The 21,706-nt window shown below is 31.9% G+C and overlaps 1 protein-coding gene across 2 annotated transcripts in view; it reads left to right on the top strand.

The window, feature by feature from the left end:
• Window positions 1-501: 501 nt before the first annotated feature.
• LOC111714334 (solute carrier family 23 member 2) overlaps window positions 502-21,706 on the top strand; it is a 48,945-nt gene continuing 27,740 nt past the window's right edge. The window contains exons 1-8 of one of the 2 annotated variants that reach the window (XM_023489416.1): window positions 502-618; window positions 3,073-3,109; window positions 4,825-4,895; window positions 5,539-5,599; window positions 10,011-10,054; window positions 12,909-12,981; window positions 13,391-13,499; window positions 16,696-16,773. In XM_023489416.1, the coding sequence (XP_023345184.1) occupies window positions 3,095-3,109; window positions 4,825-4,895; window positions 5,539-5,599; window positions 10,011-10,054; window positions 12,909-12,981; window positions 13,391-13,499; window positions 16,696-16,773 (451 nt within the window). In that variant the 5' untranslated portion in view covers window positions 502-618; window positions 3,073-3,094. Of the gene's footprint in view, window positions 619-3,072; window positions 3,110-4,824; window positions 4,896-5,538; window positions 5,600-10,010; window positions 10,055-11,917; window positions 12,016-12,908; window positions 12,982-13,390; window positions 13,500-16,695; window positions 16,774-21,706 lie in introns of those variants that run through there. The other variant, XM_023489417.1, reaches the window with a different exon arrangement.

Below are 21,706 nucleotides of genomic sequence, written 5' to 3' on the forward strand. Positions count from 1 at the left end.
AATTTATAAGAAGTTTTTTAGTTTTTTATTGGCAGACTTGTACCCAAGTACAGACAATCGAAAAAAAAATAAAGTTTTCGCTCTACGATTTATAATTATACAAAATTTACTGTTGACCAAATTTATCAATTGGAGCGTGAAATATTTGATTTTTTATAAATATTAAAAGGCATTGAGTCTTTGCCACAAACTCAAATTTTCTAATCCCTATAATTTTGATATTTCAAACTAAAATTATTTGAAAAAGCAGAATTAATGGCTGCGACATTAAGTTATCAAGAAAATCAGAGTTAATAGCAAAGAATTTGAATGTTTGAAATCGAAAATTTCTTATTTTCAATAATCTGTTAAGGAATTGAGTCTTTGCCACGTACTCTTTTTAACCCCATATCTTTGCAATCAGATGACGTAACCTTAGATGTTACACTATAAGGTTTATAAGATATAAAAGAATTAGAAAACTAAAGTGTGTGGCAAAGACTTAATTGATTTTAATATTTAGGGTGGAACCTTCTCCTTCCTGGTTCCCACCTTTGCAATCTTGGCTTTACCAAAGTGGAAATGTCCAGAGGAATTCCAGGACGGGGTCTGGACAGCAAATGTTACAGAAGAATACAGGTATACAGGTATACAGGTAAACAGGTATACAGGTATACCGGTATACCGGTATATAGGTATAGGATAGGATATTCAGATTTAAAATCATACAGGTATAGGATATTCAGATTTAAATATAGGTATAGGATATTCAGATTTAAATACAGGTATAGGATATTCAGATTTAAAAGGAGTTTTCACCAAAATATTACTGAAGTACTACACTAGTCCACAATCCAGCAAAGGTGTAATTAGATTTGACATTATAAATTTAATAGATTTTCTTACTAATTGATCAGATGCGAACAGCTAATGGAGGAAATTATTGATTGCTGTGAAGGTATAAAGCAGCAGAAAGTACGTGCAATAAAATAAAACCGGTTTAACCCTTCATTCAATTATGTTTTAATGAAAATGACACTTTAATAATTTCTATTGTTCCAATTTTGATTTTGAATTTTGGCTAAATCATTTTAAGTAAAAATTTCCTTTTTCTTTTTACATGCAAAGTTTAAAATTAAATTATCAAACGAAATTGTTTCGAAAAAAAGTTTTGAAATTAAAGTTTTTCCAACTAATCCGACATAGTTTATACAGAAAGTTTTACAAAAACAATGACAAAACATTTTTGGAAATTAAAATTCTTGTTTTAATTTCAAGTCTACTTATAACTTTAAATCCAATTTTCAACACATGCTTACAATGAAATTGTGTACAGTGGTTACATAAAATAAAGTGGAACGAAATTGTGAAATCTAAAAGTCAAACCTTAAAATTTTGGATTATAAATTATCATTACATTTAATTTGAAAAAGTATATTTGAGGGAAAAAAATTGTTTTTAATTATAATAAAATTAAGAAATGTTTACTATACTGAATTAAAGTAAAACAACTTGCAACATTTAAATTTATTGGAATAGAATTAACTAATCAAAACTTCCTGCATTGGACCAAAGTTTAAAAGGAACAATAAAAACACAGTGCAGTGCATTTTGCATGTTTTGTTTTGAATTTGCATTCAATTAAGAATTTGTAGATTCATACAGGTCACCAGATTTTTTCTCAGGGTTTTGCACTTCTTCTGAATCTTACTTTTCAATAAAAAGGAAATGTAAGCGTATTGTTTGGGGTGAAAAAGTTTTATTTATGATTATTATATATTTTCTTCATAATAATTGCGCTAGTCACTTTTGTAGAGAAATCACAATTGAAATTAACAGTTTTTAAAACTATAAACAATGATATCTTATTCATAACGATCTAACAAAGTTTTAGGGATAACGATCGAGGATCGTGTAAGGTCACTTGAAATAACGCATCCAGTCACTTAAAACCGTAAAGAAATTTGCTATCTCTTATTGGCCGAGAGCATAATTTTTGTGGTTTCTGATTGGTCGATGTTTCCAACAACTTTCGAGATATTCCAATCGAATAAACTTAATCTGTTGAACCAAAATATGAAAGCATTTTAGTAGTACAAAACATGGCATCTCTAGAACGTCTGGACTTTCTGGAAACTGTCTTTTTTCCATTAACTAAAACTTTTCTTATATCTTTGCAACCCGATGTCGTAGACCTAAGATATTTCAAACTATGAATTCTGTTAGATAAAATAATCTATAGTTTACACCATCAGGCTGCAATTATATAATGATTAATAAGTTTGAGTTAATTCCTCTAGTGTTGGTCTAATAACGTTTGTTCCTAGAAACTCTATGTACTGGTTTTTTGTTCATGGTTTAAAGTAATTTATATTATTAATTTACATGAAAATAATAAAATAGATAAATTTAACGATGGTAGGAGGTAGAGTGTCTTTTTTAATATTCATATGTGAGACAAAGTAAATTTATCAACAAAATAAAGAATCACGAAATAGTTTTTTTTTATTTTCTTTAGCTTTCAACCTTTCATATTCAATGTAGCAAAAAAAACATAAGAAAAACCTCTGCTTTCCTAAAGGTATAACAATCAGTTTTAATTTTGGTTGACATCATCTAAAAAAACTTTAAAATTTTTTTACAGGATTTAAAATTTTTTTTTATCTTTTTATAAAAATCTGATATTTTCTTGAAAATTTTTCTTTGAATGATGTTTTATTTACAATTTGTATTGTTTTAAAGGGACATCAGTAAGCGGAATTTTAAGTGATGCTCGATTCACAACTGTAATCTTGAAAATTGATTAATAATGTGGAAGATATTGTCGATTTTCTAGGATTGAAAGTGATTAATTTTGATAATGTGTTCCTGCAGTAGAAATGCGCAAGTCACATTTGTAGAGAACCCGCATTTGAAAATAATCAGCTTTCCAAATTATAAGCATTGATATCTAAATCATATTTGATCAGACAAAGCTTTTAAAGGTACTATTGTGAATCTGGCATTGCCGTTTTTGCAATGAAGGTAATAGAAACTACGCTTACAATCCCTTTTACTGCGAACAGCAATAAATCTACATTTCCTGTATTTTAGGACAGAGATTTGGCAGCTTAGAATGCGAGAAATTCAGGAACAGATATATTAGATAAATTAGCTACATAACAAAAAATAAATTAAAGGAAGTGTTCGCGAAAAATAAAAGAGGGTATAGGCTTACTGCGAAAAAAAAGCATTTTCGATCGCTACTAATCATACTTTTTTCTTTTGCGTCTACAAGGAGAAAATTTTTAAAAACTACTCATACCGAAGAACGTAGCGTCCATACAAATTAATAAAGTTGAAAAATTCAACTCAGATCGTAAAAGAAAACAATTTAATTCCAAACAAATCATTTAGATATTACAACCAATAATCATCGATTACTTTTCGACACATTCGTATATAATTGATATTTCATAATGTTTTTTTTTAATTTTTTATGCTCTGATAGTTACTTTTGAAAACATTCTTTTCTTGTTTCGAGGATTTTTGATAATGAAGACGACATGTTCATTTTTTCCAGGAAAATGCGAAAATCCATTGCCAGCGAAATATCATTTTTAAAAAACGAAATAAAAAATATTATGAAATATTAAATATTTGCGAATTTGTCGAAAAATAATCTGTGACTATTGTTTGTAATGTCTGAATGATTTTTTGGAATTAAATTGATTTTTTACGATCCCTGTTGAATGTTGCAACTTTCTGAATTTGTATGGATGCTTCGTTCTTCAGCATGAGTCGTTTATAACAATTTTCTCCTTATAGACGCAACAGATAGAAGTAATATTAGTAGCAATCAAAAGCGCTTATTATTCGTCGAAAGCATATACCCCCTTTCATTTTTCGCGAACACTCCCTTTAAATACAACAAATAAATTAGTTACATAACAAAAAATAAATACGCTACAACAAATGTATTAGATAAATAAGTTACATAACAAAAAAAATAGATGCAGCAAATAAATTAGATACAGCAGATAAATTATATACAAAAGATATGTTATATAAATAACAGCAAATAAATTAGATAAAACTGATAAATTAAATACAACAAAAAAATAAGATACAACAGATAAATTAAATACAAGAGATAAATTAAATACAACAGATAAATGAAATACAACAGATAAATGAAATACAACAGATAAGTTAGATACAGCAAATAAATTAAATACAACAGATAAATTAAATTCAACAGTATAAATTAAATACAACAGATAAATTGAATACAACAGATAAATTAGATACAACAGATAAATTTTATAAATTTGGTAAATCAGATAAGTTACATAATATAAATCAGATAAGTTACATAATATAAATAAATAAGATAAATTTGGTAAATCAGATAAGTTACATAATAAAAATAAATAAGATAAATTTGGTAAATCAGATAAGTTACATAATAAAAATAAATAAGATAAATTTGGTAAATCAGATAAGTTACATAATATAAATAAATAAGATAAATTTGGTAAATCAGATGAGTTACATAATATAAATAAAAAAGGTAAATTTGGTAAATCAGATAAGTTACATAATATAAATAAATAAGATAAATTATATACAACTGTAAACGCCGGTCCGTTGCAAAGTATTCGGACCTACTGTTAAACAGCTTGAGCAAGCTATACAGCACACAAACAGCTTGAGCAACCTATACAGTACACAAACAGCCTATAAAGGCAAAATTTGACAGTGCTGCACTAAATGAATTCACCCCTTCTATGGAGATTCTAGCGCTACATGAACTGTGAAAACAAGCTTACGAAATATTTATTTTTTATATCTGTTTGTCCGCAGGGAGCTATCTGTGTGTCTGCTATCTTACAAATTATACTTGGATACTGTGGTATCATTGGGTTCTTACTTAGGTATATATAGTACATACTTGGATACTGTAGTATCATTGGGTTCATACAGGTATATACAGTACATACTTGGATACTGTGGTATCATTGGGTTATTACTTAGGTATATACAGTACATACTTGGATACTGTACTATCATTGGGTTCATACAGGTATATACAGTACATACTTGGATACTGTGGTATCATTGGGTTCATACAGGTATATACAGTACATACTTGGATACTGTGGTATCATTGGGTTCATACTGATATATACATTACATTCTAAAATTGGTAATTGAAAAGTTTGCGTTAAAGGGACTGTAAAGGAAAAATTAAAGGGGGTACAGACTGAAACCTGAGAATCTCAGGTTTTGAACGATACATATAAGACATCTATCTTATGTTCCTGTCTCGAGAAATTGACATAAAACTGTGTCAAAATTTTACCAAAACGGGCAAATGCCAGATTTTGTATAAAAGTTGTAGTATTAAACAGATCATATTCAACAATTACAATTCTATAATGTCTAATGTATGGCTACTGTGCCATGTAAATTTAAAATCTTATAGTAGGAGGTGAGTAAAACAAACGCCTTAAAAAACATATGCAGAAATAATATATCTCTAGTAACATTTCTTTGGTAAATTAAAGTTTTTTTTAGATACATAACTCCACTGACGATAACTCCGGCAGTTGCAATGATTGGGATATCTCTATTTCAGGCAGGGTGCAACTTTAACGTTAAAAATATTCTAAATATTAGATTGTTGTCTGAATTAGTTCTAGTTATGAATAGTTAGAATATTTGGGCTTTTTTCATTAATAAATATTCTCTTTTAAATCTGGACTTCAGGAGAATATTTGCACATAATTTGCAAACACTCATATTCAACATATTTGCATTTGGGTTTCTACAGTTACGTTCTATTCACTATGGTGTACCTACTCCTACTCATATCCTGGTATACCAAGAGTATGGTGTGCCTACTCCTACTCATATCCTGGTATACTAGGAGTATGGTGTACCTATTCCTAATCAAATCCTGGCATTCTAAGAGTATGGTGTACCTACTCCTATCCTGGTATACCAAGAGTATGGTGTACCAACTCCTACTCATATTCTGGTATGCTAGGAGTATGGTGTACCTACTCCTACTCATATTCTGGTATGCTAGGAGTATGGTGTACCCACTCCTATCCTATAGTATACTAGGAGTATTGTATACCTACTCCTATCCTATAGTATACTAGGAGTATGGTGTACCTACTCCTATCCTGGTATACTAGGAGTATGATATACCTACTCCTATCCTATAGTATACTAGGAGTATGGGGTACCTACTCCTACTCATATTCTGGTATGCTAGAAGTATGGTTTACCCACTCCTATCCTATAGTATACTAGGAGTATGGTTTACCTACTCCTATCCTATAGTATACTAGGAGTATGGTATACCTACTCCTATCCTATAGTGTACTAGGAGTATGGTATACCTACTTCTATCCTATAGTATACAAGGGGTATGGTTTACCTTCTTCTATCCTATAGTATACAAGGAGTATGGTGAACCTATTCCTATCCTATAGTATACTAGGAGTTTAGTGTACCTACTCCTATCCTACAGTATACTAGGAGTATGTTCACCCTACTCCTATCCTATAGTATACTATGAGTATGTTCACCCTACTCCTATCCTATAGTATACTAGGAGTATGGCATACCTACGCCTATCCTATAGTATACTAGGAGTATGTTCACCCTACTCCTATTCTATAGTATACTATGAGCATGTTCACCCTACTCCTATCCTATAGTATACTAGGAGTATGGTGTACCTACTCCTTTCCTATAGTATACTAGGAATATGTTCACCCTACTCCTATCCTATAGTATACTAGGAATATGTTCACCCTACTCCTATCCTATAGTATACTAGGAGTATGGTGTACCTACTCCTATCCTATAGTATACTAGGAGTATGGTGTACCTACTCTTTATCCTTTAGTATACTAGGAGTATGCTCACCCTACTCCTATCCTTTAGTATACTATGAATATGTTCACCCTACTCCTATCCTACAGTATACTAGGAGCATGGTGTACCTACTCCTTATCCTTTAGTATACTAGGAGTATGTTCACCCTACTCCTATCCTATAGTATACTAGGAATATGTTCACCCTACTCCTATCCTATAGTATACTAGGAATATGTTCACCCTACTCCTATCCTTTAGTATACTAGGAGTATGGTGTACCTACTCCTATCCTATAGTATACTAGGAATATGTTCACCCTACTCCTAAGGGACTACGTCAGCTGTAAAGCTGTCCAAGGGACCTTGTGTCTTGAATTTTAAGTTTATTCCTCTGCAATTCTATTTATTCTTCACAGAGAATTGGAAGTAACAATTTATCTATTTTCCCTCTAAACACACAAACACGGATATTTAATAAAAGTGTTGGCGTAGTGTTGGGGGAATTTCCCCTAATTCTGATAATGATTGCTACAAATTGGTAAATTTTAAAATAAGTTTGAAAAGGTAAGGGCTTACTGAGGTAATTTGAAAATTTACCCTCGCTGTTTCAGTTAGCAAGAACACCCTTTGAAAATAGTTAAATTTAGAACAGAAAAAAATAGATTCGTTGTGAATTTTATGAACGGTTTTCAGTTTGACATTGTATTGATTGAAGATTAACGTTTTTTCGTTCAATTTCGTACCTTCAAAGGCGTACCTGACCGTCAATAACCTTTTATCTGGGTTTATTAAAATGTTAATTCGATTTTACCGGAATTTAAGTATTTTATCCCAAAAAGCATATTAAAAACTTCTGATCTAACTGCTTTAAACCAGATTTATAAGATTTCTTTTTTTCCTTTTAATACTCGCAAATGTCAAGATGAGTTAAAAGTTTAATGTTAAGTTGGACTGCACTTTTTATTGAAAAATATGAAATTATACTTTGGAATTTTAGTCAGGGGTGTACATTTTTCTCAAAAAAAAATTGCGCTCTCCTTTTTCAAGAAAGGTTCCCTGGCTAATTTTACAAGTCAGAATATGGGAAATTTTGGTTTTCTTCTTCACCCTAAACTTAATCTTTATCCGAGTGAGAGGAAAAAAGCACAAAAATCTTCATTTTTCAACGACTGTTAAATTTGTAAATATTGAAATATGTCATCAGATCAATTCATTTGTCGAACCTTTGAATGATCAATTTTTTCAATGGAAAAATGGTCTTAATTTTTTTTATCGGTTTTAGACTGGTCTATTTATTTATAGGTTTCCAGCTCAGGTCAACAATAAGTTTGCCTAATAAAATATATGTAAATATTTCTTGTATGATTGGGATTCTTAACATTATCATTTTTATTAATTTCGTCTTGAAATAGTCCGAGTTTTTTTATAATTTTGTCCTAAAATAATCATAGTTTTTTTATTTTTCGTCCTGAAATAATCAGAGTTTTTTTTTTAAATTTCGTCCTGAAATGATAAGAGTTTTTATAATTTCGTCCTGAAATGATAAGAGTTTTTTTTTATAATCTCGTCCTGAAAAATAAGAGTTTTTATAATTTCGTCCTGAAAAAATAAGAGTTTTTATAATTTCGTCCTGAAATAATAAGAGTTTTTATAATTTCGTCCTGAAAAAATAAGAGTTTTTATAATTTCGTCTACCCTGCCCACTCACTATTGTTTGACACAGTGGATACGGACCAGGTCAAACTAAAGTAAATTGAAAGGAAGATTATGTTCTTAAATGTTTTTCATCTCATATTGAAGTGCTATTGAGAAGAACAAAAATCTAGTATGTAACAAGATAAGATTGTTTTCATCATACGAAATGAAAACTAGAGGCGCTGAGCGATTCAAAAGTCGTATCTGCAGTCATGTCGTATGAATTTGACCTTTTGCAATATTTAAAAACAGAAAGGCTCATTTTCCAGTAACCTAAAACGTAATGTAGGGCAAAGGGCTAAAAAAATCTGCAAAAACTATAATTTTTCTGCAATAAAATACATTATTCCTGGAACAGAAGATATAAAAGCGTACATCGACATTTAAATATTTGAAAGCCAATTTACTTCAAATCGGATTTAATTAAACTTTTTGGGCACAATGAAGGTGTCTATTCGTCTATTTATAAATGATTGCATTTTTTAATTAGATGTGACAAAGAATAAACGATAATTTTTAGTTGGCTTCACTCTCCGAATAAATTGATTTTTTTTTTTTTAATTCATAAAAATTGTCTAGACACCAGAAATACAGGGTGTTAGGGTCAAGCGACATAGGGTCAAACGACCTAGGGTCAAACGACTCAGTGTCAAACGACTCAGGGTCAAACGATCTAGGGTCTAACGACAAAGGGTCAAACGACCTAGGGCCAAACGACTTAGAGTCAAGTAACCCAGGGTCAAACAACTTTGGGTCAAACGACCCAGGTTCAAAAGACTTAGGATCAAACGACCTAGGGTCAAACGACCCAGGGTTCAACGACCTAGGATCAAACGAAATAGGGTCAAACGACAGGGTCAAACGACAAACGGTCAAAAACCCGACAAAGGGTAAAAAGACAATGTGTCAAATTGAAAAAAAAAATATTTTATGTATTATTTCAGGGTTAGGTTAGGTTAAGACAATTTCTGGGCCAAGCGCTGCGGATAGGACATGCTAGGGGGGCCGAGCGCTGCGGCTCTAGTTCTAAATCTAATTAACATAATAATAGTTAAAATTAACCAAAATAGTAAAAATGAAATTTTGCCCGTTTGTTGCACTTGTTAACCCTATGTTGTTATACCCTTTGTCGCGTTTTTGACCGTTTTTCGTTTGACCTTATGTCAGTGAATCCTTTCAAGTGACCTACCATGCAGAGATGCTATTATGCCCGATTTACAAGGGTACCTTTAAAAACTTTGATTGATCAAGTAGAATTAGATAACAATGTTTTTGTTTATTTAAACGGTTTCTTTTCGTTTGTGGTTTCTCTAAAAAAGTTAGATGCGCATTTATCAGATCACGGTTTCAAAGTTCACGTTTAAATCGGGCATTGCATCTTTGCGTCTTTGCATCTTTAACCCCAAAAAATATTGCACATTTTTATTTTAAAAATAATATTTAAAGTTTATGTGTACTGCAGGCAGCCTCACACAACGCTGAAGGAAACTGGGGAATAGCTTTATTGTAAGTTTTATTTTATTTCACAAACAATTTCAAGAATAAATTCTGCTTCGTCTTGAAACCTTTACGACATTAAAAAGTTTCAAGAATTCTTGTAAACCTGTTAAAGTTACGATACATAAACATTTTTCCACAGAGTAAAGGATGAGTTTTACACAACAGTAATATTTTTTACGAATTTTAATGTTTTAGGCTGAAAAATATTTTTTTTAAACGAACAAAATTAGCTGAAAAACAAACTTTTGTGTACACTGTACACTGTACACTTGGAATCTATGTAAGAAAGTCCCGGGAAAAAAAGTTTCTGAAAAAAAACCTGGAAATAAAAACTTTGGAAAAAAGTCCGAATTTTATCAAGTTCTTGGAAAAAATGTCACTGGAAATAAAGTCCTGTGTTTTGGATTCCTGGGACTTTTTTTTCTAAAATAGTCTGGGGACTGCCAATAAAGTCTAAGGAAATAAGATCCCAGGAAAAAAAGAAGTGAAGAAAATAAATCCGAGGAAAAGAAAAACCTAGAATTGTGAATCATGCATTTTCACTTGTTAGAGGACTTTTTTCCGAGGACTTTTTTGTATAAAATCATACTGGAGCCAGAAAAAAAGTCCTAGAAAATAAAGTCTCGAATTGGTAGGACTTTATTTCCGGAGACTTTTTAATAAAAGGACTTTTTTCCACAGGACTTTTACAGTGTGAAATTTTAGGACTTTTTTCCGGAAACTTTTTTTTCAAGGACTTTTTTGGCGGTTACCGTACAGTTGCTGTGTTTCATTTGCATCAAACTATTTAAAATCTTCAGATAAAATACTTGAGTCTAACAGTCCAAGTTTACAGTTCTATGAATGTCATCACATATTATAAAGTTGTAACTTTGTAAGGCCTTTAATACTTGACATTAAACTTTATTGATAGCAAATTATGTTCACGAAACGCTGTTGTGTAAAAATTGCCAAATAAGGACATTGACATCTAATTTCATATATCTATGATATATGACGAAAGAAAAATAGTTAAAGACTAAAAGTGAATTTCAATTTATGATTCCAGACCATTTATAAATTTCGCTAACATAGATCCAGACTGCTTAAAAAAGTTGCACCAATTTATAAAACTGGGTCGACTGTAAAGTGTTGGAACACTTTAGCTTTTGATTTTAAACTTTTTTGTAACCCCAGACATAAACAATTTAGGACTGTAAAGCTCTTTTTTTATCATAAGTTTTTAATAGTAATTGGCAAGATTCTAATCGATTTTTGCGTTAAAGCTTTTAACCTGTGGATTATTATAACCCAGTTTTTTACATTATTTTTAAAAATTAATATATATCAATTATTCCGATTTCCTTACTTCATGATGTTTTTCTATATATTTTCTCTGGATCTGAATCCAATCATGCAATTTCCTCTCTGCAATAATTTCCTTCTATTATTCTATTATTCATATAATTGGGAAACGGAACTTGCAAATCATACAAATTCTTCAGAGAGGTTGAAACTTTTGTAGAACTAAGGTATGAGATTTAAAAGTGTTGCCCCCCCATATTCTACTTGTTAGTGGGCTTATATAAGGGCAGTAAGATACACATTGACTCACAAATTCCTACGTCCCACGGGGTCGTGTCAAAGGAACTGAGTCTTTTCCAAAATACAAACTCAAATTTTCTATAATTATATCTTTGCAACCTAATATATTCTTTGATATTTCAAACTTAGATTATTACATCTAATTCCCATATATCTCAGGTCTACGACATTAGGTTGCAAAGATACAGGAATTAGAAAATCAGAGTTTGTGACAAGACTTAATTCCTTAAAAAGATGGGAATATCCATAAATTGAAAGTTACAAACTACAAAAATTAGAAAGGCTTAGAGAAATAAACGTTCGGAACCTTATTATCATCCTTTTGTTATGGAGAGCGTTGAGAGAAGGAAGCCTTACAATCCTATCCAGAGAAATACCACTCGGTACTTATAGATTTCATTAGGTCTTTAGGGAATTCGCTAAGTAGCGAAACACAATCATTCATCCTTTCCTTCATTTATTAATTCAATCCTTCATCCTTTCTTTCCTTCTTCCCAAGAAAAATATTCTTTCATTTTTTCATTCTTATTCCTTTTTTCTATAGTTTAAGTCAAGGAAAAAGTACTGATTGAAGATTTTACAAGAATTTAAGAGTTAAGTTCAAATTTTTCAGCGGGATGTTATAATTTCTCACTTTATATAACTTCGGTCTCTTGGGGAATACATTTCCGATCCTCTGAGCTCCGGGCTTTTATATGGATTCATAAATATTAAAGTTCTCATCAATAATATTCTCCCTGGTATATGCTCTAGTCTTTAAATAAGCTGGCTTCATATATTTTACAAAGAACAGAAGTTTGAAGGATTTTTATACAAAAACCAGGGATTTGATTTTTGGGAGAATTCTTCATTCATAGAAAAAAAAATATTTTTAACAACAAAAATTATGATTTTCTTATTAAAAATATTTGACTTGCTGTTTTGCAGTTCCGGGTTAACAGTAATTTCAATTCACTCTCTAGTTGTTAAAGTACCAATCAACCAAAATATCGTCGGTTTTGCAGTTCCGGGTTAACAGTAATTTCAATTAACTCTCTAGTTGTTAAAATACCAATCAACCAAAATATCGTCGGTTTTGCTCTTGAAAAGTGGTAAATATCAAGTCAATTTTCTTCTTTGTCTCTCCTCAATAAATGTCAAGTTTTTGGGAAAATCCAGTCTTGGATTTTCCACTTTCAGACAGAAAACATGAATATTTTCCTTATATTTGCTCAGACAAAGACTTAAAGGATGACTTTTAAATTACAAAATTCCTAATTAATGCATGTTTATTCAGAACAATAGTTGTGATGGTTCTCTTTAGTCAGTATCTCAGGGAAGTCGATGTACCCGGAGTAAAATATAGCCAGGTTAGTATCTGATTATACTAATATATAATGTTTGGGGTCGGCTGAAATACAGTAGATTTCCCTACTATTATATAATGTTTAGGGTCGGCTGAAATACAGTAGATTACCCTACTATTATATAATGTTTAAGGTCGGCTGAAATGGAGTAGATTTCCCTACTAATATATAATGGTTAGGGACGGCTGAAATGGAGTAGATTTCCCTACTAATATAATGTTTAGGGTCGGCCGAAATGGAGTAGATTTCCCTAATAATATATAATGTTTAGGGTCGGCTGAAATGGAGTAGATTTCCCTAATAATATGTAATGTTTAGGGTCGGCTGAAATGGAGTAGATTTCCCTACTATTATATAATGTTTAAGGTCGGCTGAAATGGAGTAAATTGCCCTACTAATATATAATGTTTAGGGTCGGCTGAAATGGAGTAAATTGCCCCTGTTAAAATTGTTCCCAATTCTTCTAACTATTCTACTAATGTGGGGACTGTGCGCTATCCTAACTGTCACGGAAGCAATAGGAAATACTCATCAACCATACACTGTACACTATACACTTTTCACTATACAATTTTCACTTTTCACTGTACACTGTACACTGTACACTGTGCACTGAACACTGAATACTGTAGCTGTACACTGCACACTGTACATATATACTTTACGTTTTACTGTACATTTTTAAAGTATATTTAGACCGCACATTTATACTTTACATTTATAACATATATTTAATACCTTAAAGTAATACCGTAAATTTGTACTGTATATCTCGTATATTTATACAATACATGTATCATGTATCGTACGGTGTACGCCGTAGATTTGTATATTGGATAACATTACAATCTGTAATCTCTCATGCATTGTTCACAATTATTTTCTGTGGTTTTTTTGGAATTTTTATTGAAAAGACTACATTTGAAAAATTTGTAGAAATCTACAAACAAATACGTAAAGAATAAGCAATTCAATATAATGATGAAAGTGAAATAATTGATTCTAACATTGATTTATTGACAAATTTCTATTGAGAAATATCTTCCTAAACATCTAATTAGCTTACTGCAGAATTTTTGATACATGTTTTGTTGTCATTATATAGTAATTTAAAATATCGATTCTCAAAACGTAACTACCCGAATGAGTGATTTTGCACGTCGACTTTGCACTCAAACTCAGTAATTATACATCATCAAAACGTTTTACATGTCTCAAATGAATCCTAAAAGATTCCTCCATAATACTACATTCTTAGTTTAACTGACATACATTGCCGGTCACTCCCTTAAAGGGGCCATTCACTTATTTGGGTAAACTTGAGGGTAAACTAAATAGCGTATTAGCTATTCATTGGTATTACTCATACTTTTCAAAGACAACTGTACCCTGAGAAAAAGCTGATTTATCATTCAGAATTCCGGCGCAAAGGTATGATACCTTTGCATAGACACTATTTGATGCTTTTTGTCATAGTCATGGTTTTTAAAAAAATTTTAAATATTAAATCAAATTGTAGTATCTAAAAGTTAATTGTAGACATCTTTAATTTAAAAAAAATTATTTTTAAATTGTCTATTTTCAACATTTGACGGTTTGATATGTGTTCTCTACTTCTCCAGAAATCCCCGTGATTTATTTAAGAATTGGAACCGGTTTGTCTTTGATAGAAAGTCGTCTTTGTGTAAACGTGTTAATTTTTTAAATCATATTTGAACAGGAAAAACGTTAATTTCCTTTGAATTCTAAAATCAAAATTTTTTATATTTTCTTATACAATTGCTGACACAAAATTGTCATTGAAATATGATAATATTAGATTTTATTGGGCTGCTGTTACTGAAAAACATTTAATTAGTGTCAAAGGTATCATACCTCTCCGCTGGAATTCAAAACGATAAACCGGCTTTTTCTCCGGTCATAAATATCTTTGAAAAATTCGACTAATTCCAATAAATTGATAGATACACTATGAAATTACCCAAATAAGTGAACGGTCCCTTTAAATAATTTTTTTAAAAAGTTTGATAGAATTTTTTGAGAGGGGGGGGGTGGGGATATGAATTAATTGTTTGGGTAAAAACGTGAATAATTTTGAACCTTTCCTGATATATAAGTTTAAAGATTAAATAAAAAGAACCGAGGGGAAGAATATTCTATTCTAGAAAATGGAAACTTATCGACTTGAGCGTAAAAACAATATTGAATTCCATTAAATTGTAAACCCGGACAATTCACATAAAAAGTCCCATCATATAAAGCTTAAAGCAATCTCGTTCAATTCCAAAATAAGGATAGAAGATCAAGCTTAACGGGGGAAGGAAATATTTCTAGTTTTATAAAACAATGAAATATGTAGTACCAAAATTACTAAACTTATAAATCCAGATTAGAAATAGGAAATGTTTGGATGAATTCATATAAGAAACAGGAAAGGCTATATGAGTGAAATGATATGAACATCAATAGGAAAGGTTAGGATGCATCCATATAAGAAACAGGAAAGGTTAGGAGGATGCATCTATATTAGAAACAGGAAAGGTTAGGATGAATCCTTATAAGAAACAGGAAAGGCTATGTGAATGAAATGATATGAACATCAATAGGAAAGTAAAGATGAATCCATATTAGAAACAGGAAAGGCTATGATGAATGAAATGATATGAACATTATCAGGAAAGGTTAGGATGAATCCATATTAGAAACAGGAAAGGTAGGGATAAATCCATTCAAGAAACAGGAAAGACTATGATTAATGAAATGATATGAACATCAACAGGACAGGCTAGGATGCATCCATGTAAGAATCAGGAAAGGTAAGGATAAAGATATGAACAGTAAAGGTTTGGACGAATCCAATGATAGAAATAGAATATGTATGTATGTAGAAAATGTCCGAATAGTTCGAGTTTAATTCCTGGACATTACTCCTGAATTTACAAGTTCAAAAGAAACCTAGAGCATATATGACAAGGCAACCTGGAGGTTTGTAGGAGATAAATCTTGACCATGAGAAATAAAAGTTAAAACAAGGTTTGTAAAATTCAGCTTCAAGGTTAAAGTCAAACAAAGATAACACATCAGATTTGACCGAATCAAGTTACTATATTGTACTTATATTGTACTCATCTTGTATCCTGGCAGCACTGTATCTAAAGATGAAGGTTTATGTTTCTTATTATTAGTGAACATGTTTTGATTGTATCCTACTACTGTAACTAAAGACAGAATATGATTGTGTCCTAGTACTGTATCTTAAGACAGGATTTGATTGTATCCTAGAACTGTATCTAAAGACAAGGTTTGATTTTATTTTAATATTGTATCTAAATACATGGTTTTATTGTATCCTAGAACTGCATCTAAAGACATGGTTTATTGTATCCTAGAACTGTATCTAAAGGCAAGGTTTGATTGTATTCTATTAACGTTTCACTATCTACAGATATGGTTTTATTGTATCATATAACTGTATTTAAAGACAAGGTTTGATAGTATCATATAACTGTATCTATAGACAAAGTTAAATTGTATCGTAATACTGTATCTAAAAACAGAGTTTGATTGTATCCTAGAAATGCATCTAAAGACATGGTCTGATTATCTCCTTGTATTGTATCTCTAAACAGGGTTTGGTTGTATCCTTGTATAAGGAAAAACAGGGTTAGATTGTATCCTAGTACTTCTAAGAACAGGGATTGATAGTAATGTAACCAGGACCAGAGAACTCTGCTAGGACGGATACAAAACTTGCTCTAGTCAGGAACTCAGCTTGGTTTAGGTTCCCCTACCCTTGTAAGCCATTTTTTAAATATTTTTTTTTCATAAAAGATAATAAAAAAATTGTACAAAAATATTTGAAAGAACTGCAATATTTCCTAATAATGTAAACTATTCATAAATACGTATATTTTAAGAAAGAACCAGGAAAAAATCGTTAAAAATATGAAAAAATAGTATTCCGATTCGGATCCGTTTGAATTTACGATACCTTTACTTTACGTTCATCAGGAATGAATAAGATATTTATCTTTTTTCTTTTCAATCCTGGTTTCTAAGAATCAAACAATTTTCAAGTTTGAATAACGACCGTTAAATCAGTAATCAAATAAAAGTTTATAGGATACCGTTGTGAATCGGGAATTACTCACTTTAAATGTATGGTCCTGTGAAATTAGGACGATTATCCTTTAAAAATTAGATTAAAATTCTCTTGAAGCAAAGAATGTTTCTTGAAAATATTAAATATTTAATTTTCTAAGTTTGGAGTTGTAATGCAAAAACTTAGAAGATACAATTGCATCAATGCATAACATTTATTTAATATTTCAAATATCGAAAAGCAATAATCAATTGTGAAAGTATTCAATTCACAAAAAATAGATAATTTTCTGCTAAACTTATAGTTGATATATTTTAAATAGTTTGAATTTTAAAGAGGAGGAAAATTAGCATTTTGTTTGTCTCGATCAGGTTGACTAATTGTTTAATTCATGGTCCTCAGTACACTTTATTATACCATAATGCCAGAAAATTTCTAAAAATATTTATCAAAAAATTTAATACTATTATAGCTACTTTAAGATACCAGGGATACTAGGAATACCGGGTTTAGAAGGGATACCAGGAATACCAAGTTTAGATTGATACCAGGGATACCAGGAATACCAGGGATACCAGGGATACCAGGGATACCAGGGATACCTGGGATACAAGGGATACCAGGGATACCAGGGATACCAGGGATACCTGGGATACCAGGGATACCAGGGATACCAGGGATACCAGGGATACCAGGGATACTTGGGAATACCAGGGATACCAGGGATACCAGGGATACCAGGGATACCAGGGATACCAGGGATACCAGGGATACCAGGGATACCAGGGATATAAAGACACCAGGGATTCCAAGGATACCAGGGATACCAGGGATACCAGGGATACCAGGGATACCAAGGATACCAGGGATACCAGGGATATAAAGACACCAGGGATTCCAGGGATAGTTAAATCTAAAGAATTGGATTTTTAAAATCAAGGATTACAGTCTACTTAGGAAATTCTTAAGAAATACTGCACTGCGCTTACGGAAATATTTCGTTCTTCAAATTTTCCAAGATTTAGAATTTATTTTATTCTCTCCCTTCCCTCCCTCCTGGTCTGAACCTAGCATGCAATGCAGTTGGGCTTCCCAGTACCTTGCCACTGGGTATAGTTGAAAACATTGAAAGCATTGGAAAACCTGGATTTATTTGAGTATGTTTTATGTACTTAAGTCTATAGTTTCTGTACTAAACTGTATATTTTGTTTACTGCCGTGTATAATGTATATATCATGTCCTGCAGTGGATAGCTCGTGTACTGCAGTATATATATCATCTACTGCAGTGGTTATTTCATGTACTGCAGTGGTTATTTCATGTACTGCAGTGGTTATTTCATGTACTGCAGTGGTTATTTCATGTACTGCAGTGGATATTTCATGTACTGCAGTGTTTATATCATGTAATACAGTGTTTATTTCATAAACTACAGTGTTTATATCATGTACTACAGTGTTTTTATCATGTACTACAGTGTTTATATCATGTACTACAGTGTTTATATCATGTACTACAGTGTTTATATCATGTAATACAGTGTTTATATCATGTAATACAGTGTGTATATCATGTAATACAGTGTGTATTTCATGTACTACAATGTTTAAATCATGTAATACAGTATGTATTTCCGCGTTAAGTACTTTCTCAAAGGCGTTTTCCCAAGGGCGACTTCCCAAGTGAAGTTTTTTAAGTGGCAACTTCCCAATGGTTAGGTAAGGCCCTATGAGGCGCCGCAGGCTGAAATGGAGACCGAGCGCTGGGCTAGGATGTGCTAGAAAGCCGAGCGCCACGGTTAGAACAGGATGGGGACAACTTGGATGCGGCAAAGGGCAGACTTGGGAAGTTGCCGTTAGGGATATTGCACATTTGGAAAGTTGCCGTTTGGGATATTGCACATTTGGGAAGTCGCCGTTTGTGATATTGCACATTTGGGAAGTTGCCACTTGGTAAAATACCCTTTAGGAGATGCCACTAGGGAAATATCCTATGGGAAAGTACCCATAGAATATATATATTTTATGCAAAACTTAAAAGAAATTTTCCGGGTTTACCAAACCAAACCTGGCATGCATTTGTCTTGGTGAGAATAATGCAAAATAAAAATATTCTGATAACTTTTTCATTTACAAAAATTGTATCATTGTAGCTTGCATTAATTTATGATTACTTTTCCGTTCATAAATTTATCCTTGAATGGACTCTGTAAACCCGCAATATATTTAGAATGTCGTTTCTTTGTTAGGCGAACTATTTCAGGAAAAAAACATATACTTAGCTTTTAAAATATTTAGGCGCACCGCAAGCACACCCAAGTATTTTTTTGTCTCAAATTTGTGTCTAAAATACCCATTTTTAGCGTTTTCACGAAAATGACTAGTTTTCTGTTGAATGTTGGCACTACAACTCAACATTAATACTACGACAAATAAATGCATTAAGCGACCAAGCCTTATTTGACTTAAAGGGACTGTAAAGGAAAAATGAAAGGGGGTATTAGCTCTTGATCGCGACCCATGAAAGTTTTATCTGATGTTCCTGTCTCGAGAAATTGATATAAAACTGTGTTAAAATTATACGAAAGTTCATGTATGTAAAATTTAGAAAATCTTAAACTTAAATTGTCATTTGAGCGCCCCTGGGCGGTTAGATGGATTGAGGCGCTGCGGTGCCCCTGATGTATAGAGTACGGCGTGAGGGGGCAGGTTACCTGTGCAGCTGTTTACCGGCCCTATTCTGGTTCTACACGGCCCGGGCGGCCAGTTCTCCCACACTGTTCCCTGCCTGTGTCGGCAGTCTACCTCGCCTACCTCACGTGACCAGAACTATCACCAATGGCAGAGCAGTATACTGGTCACTTGTCTCTGCCTGTATCACGTGACCACTTTACTGCACTACCATTGGTGGAATTTTCTGGGCAAGCAATACGAACGTATAAATAATATTATGAATTAAATCTATAAAAATGAAATAACAAATATAAAATTAGAATTGGAGTAAACCTAAGTTACAATTAGCTTTCTCTGGGATATCATCGTTTTCAGATTGGTTGCATATTTGCTGAATTTGATCTTTTTAAACCCACTACTTTTATACAAAATTGTATATATATTAGTTTTAGTATAAATTTGACAAAGTTGTAAATCAGTTTCTCGAGCTAGGAACATCATATATAACTTTCATGGGTCGCGATCAAGAGCTAAAGTGATTAGCTTTCAGCCTATACTCCCTTTCATTTTTCCTTTACAGTCCCTTTAAATAAAAGGTTTCTAGTGCAAACTAAATATTGCTGCCCCCCCCTGATACCCCACTTTGCGGGGGGGGGGGTTGCCCCACACCTTATATAAATTTAGGCACACCCCTATAAACCTGTAAGGGTTACCAAATTTTTGAAAACTCATTAATGAAAGCATCTCATTTGAAGAGTTTTCAAAAAATGCCTGGCTTCGTGTAAATAAAGCTTTAATCAAGACAAAAATTNCCCCCAACTAGATTTTCACAAATATCATCTAGCTCAAGATAAATAAACTTTATAAACTTTCACAAATAAAACAGACATTTAAAGCAATTAAACTTCATATAACACGTTTTAAGAAGGTAAAAACCCAAACTTTGGCAAACCCGGGTTTCAGGAAACCGGGTATCGTAGTAAGTTTCATGATTTTCCTCAGTTTTTAACTCAGTGGCTATTTCATGTACTGCGTTGTATAGTTCATGTACTACTGTATACATTTCATGAAATACAGTGAATATGTCATGCACTGCAGTGTATATTTCATGTATTACAGTGATTATTTCATGTAATACAGTGTATATTTCATGTACTGCAGTGTATATTTCGACATGTACTGCAGTGTCTATTTCATGAACTGCAGTGGATATTTTATGTACTGCAGTGTACATTTCATGTACTGCAGTGTATATTTCATGTACTGCAGTGTCTATTTCATGTACTGCAGTGTCTATTTCATGAACTGCAGTAGATATTTTATGTATTGCAGTGTATATTTCATGTACTGCAGTGTGTATAAACAATTTCAATCCTATTTAATGGTTGTTCCGACGCAGGAAGAGTACAAATGCAGGGAATACAATGTTGTTTCAAAATTCAAGTTTTTATATCAAATATTTTACCAGGCTTCAGACCACCAGGTTAATAATATTATACTCCTGCTTACTTTCTTATTTCAAGATATACTTCTAGGTTTCTAGTATACTTTAGTATTCCTGGTTTGCTTTCTTCTTTTAAGATATACTTCTAGGTTTCTAGTATACTTTAGTATTCCTCGTTTACTTTCTTCTTTCAAGATATACTTCTAGGTTTCTAGTATACTTTATAGTATTCCTAGTTTACTTTCTTCTTTCAAGATATACTTATAGCTTTCTAGTATACTCTAGTATTCCTAGTTTATTTTCTTCTTTCAAGATATACTTCTAGGTTTCTAGTATACTTTAGTATTCCTAGTTTGCTTTCTTCTTTCAAGATATACTTCTACGTTTCTAGTATACTTTAGTATTCCTAGTTACTTTCTTCTTTCAAGATATACTTCTAGGTTTCTAGTATACTTAGTATTCCTAGTTGCTTTCTTCTTTCAAGATATACTTCTAGGTTAGTATTCCTA

This window comes from Eurytemora carolleeae, unplaced genomic scaffold (assembly GCF_000591075.1).
Source record: "Eurytemora carolleeae unplaced genomic scaffold, Eaff_2.0 scaffold1541, whole genome shotgun sequence".
NCBI classification, from domain to species: domain Eukaryota; kingdom Metazoa; phylum Arthropoda; class Copepoda; order Calanoida; family Temoridae; genus Eurytemora; species Eurytemora carolleeae.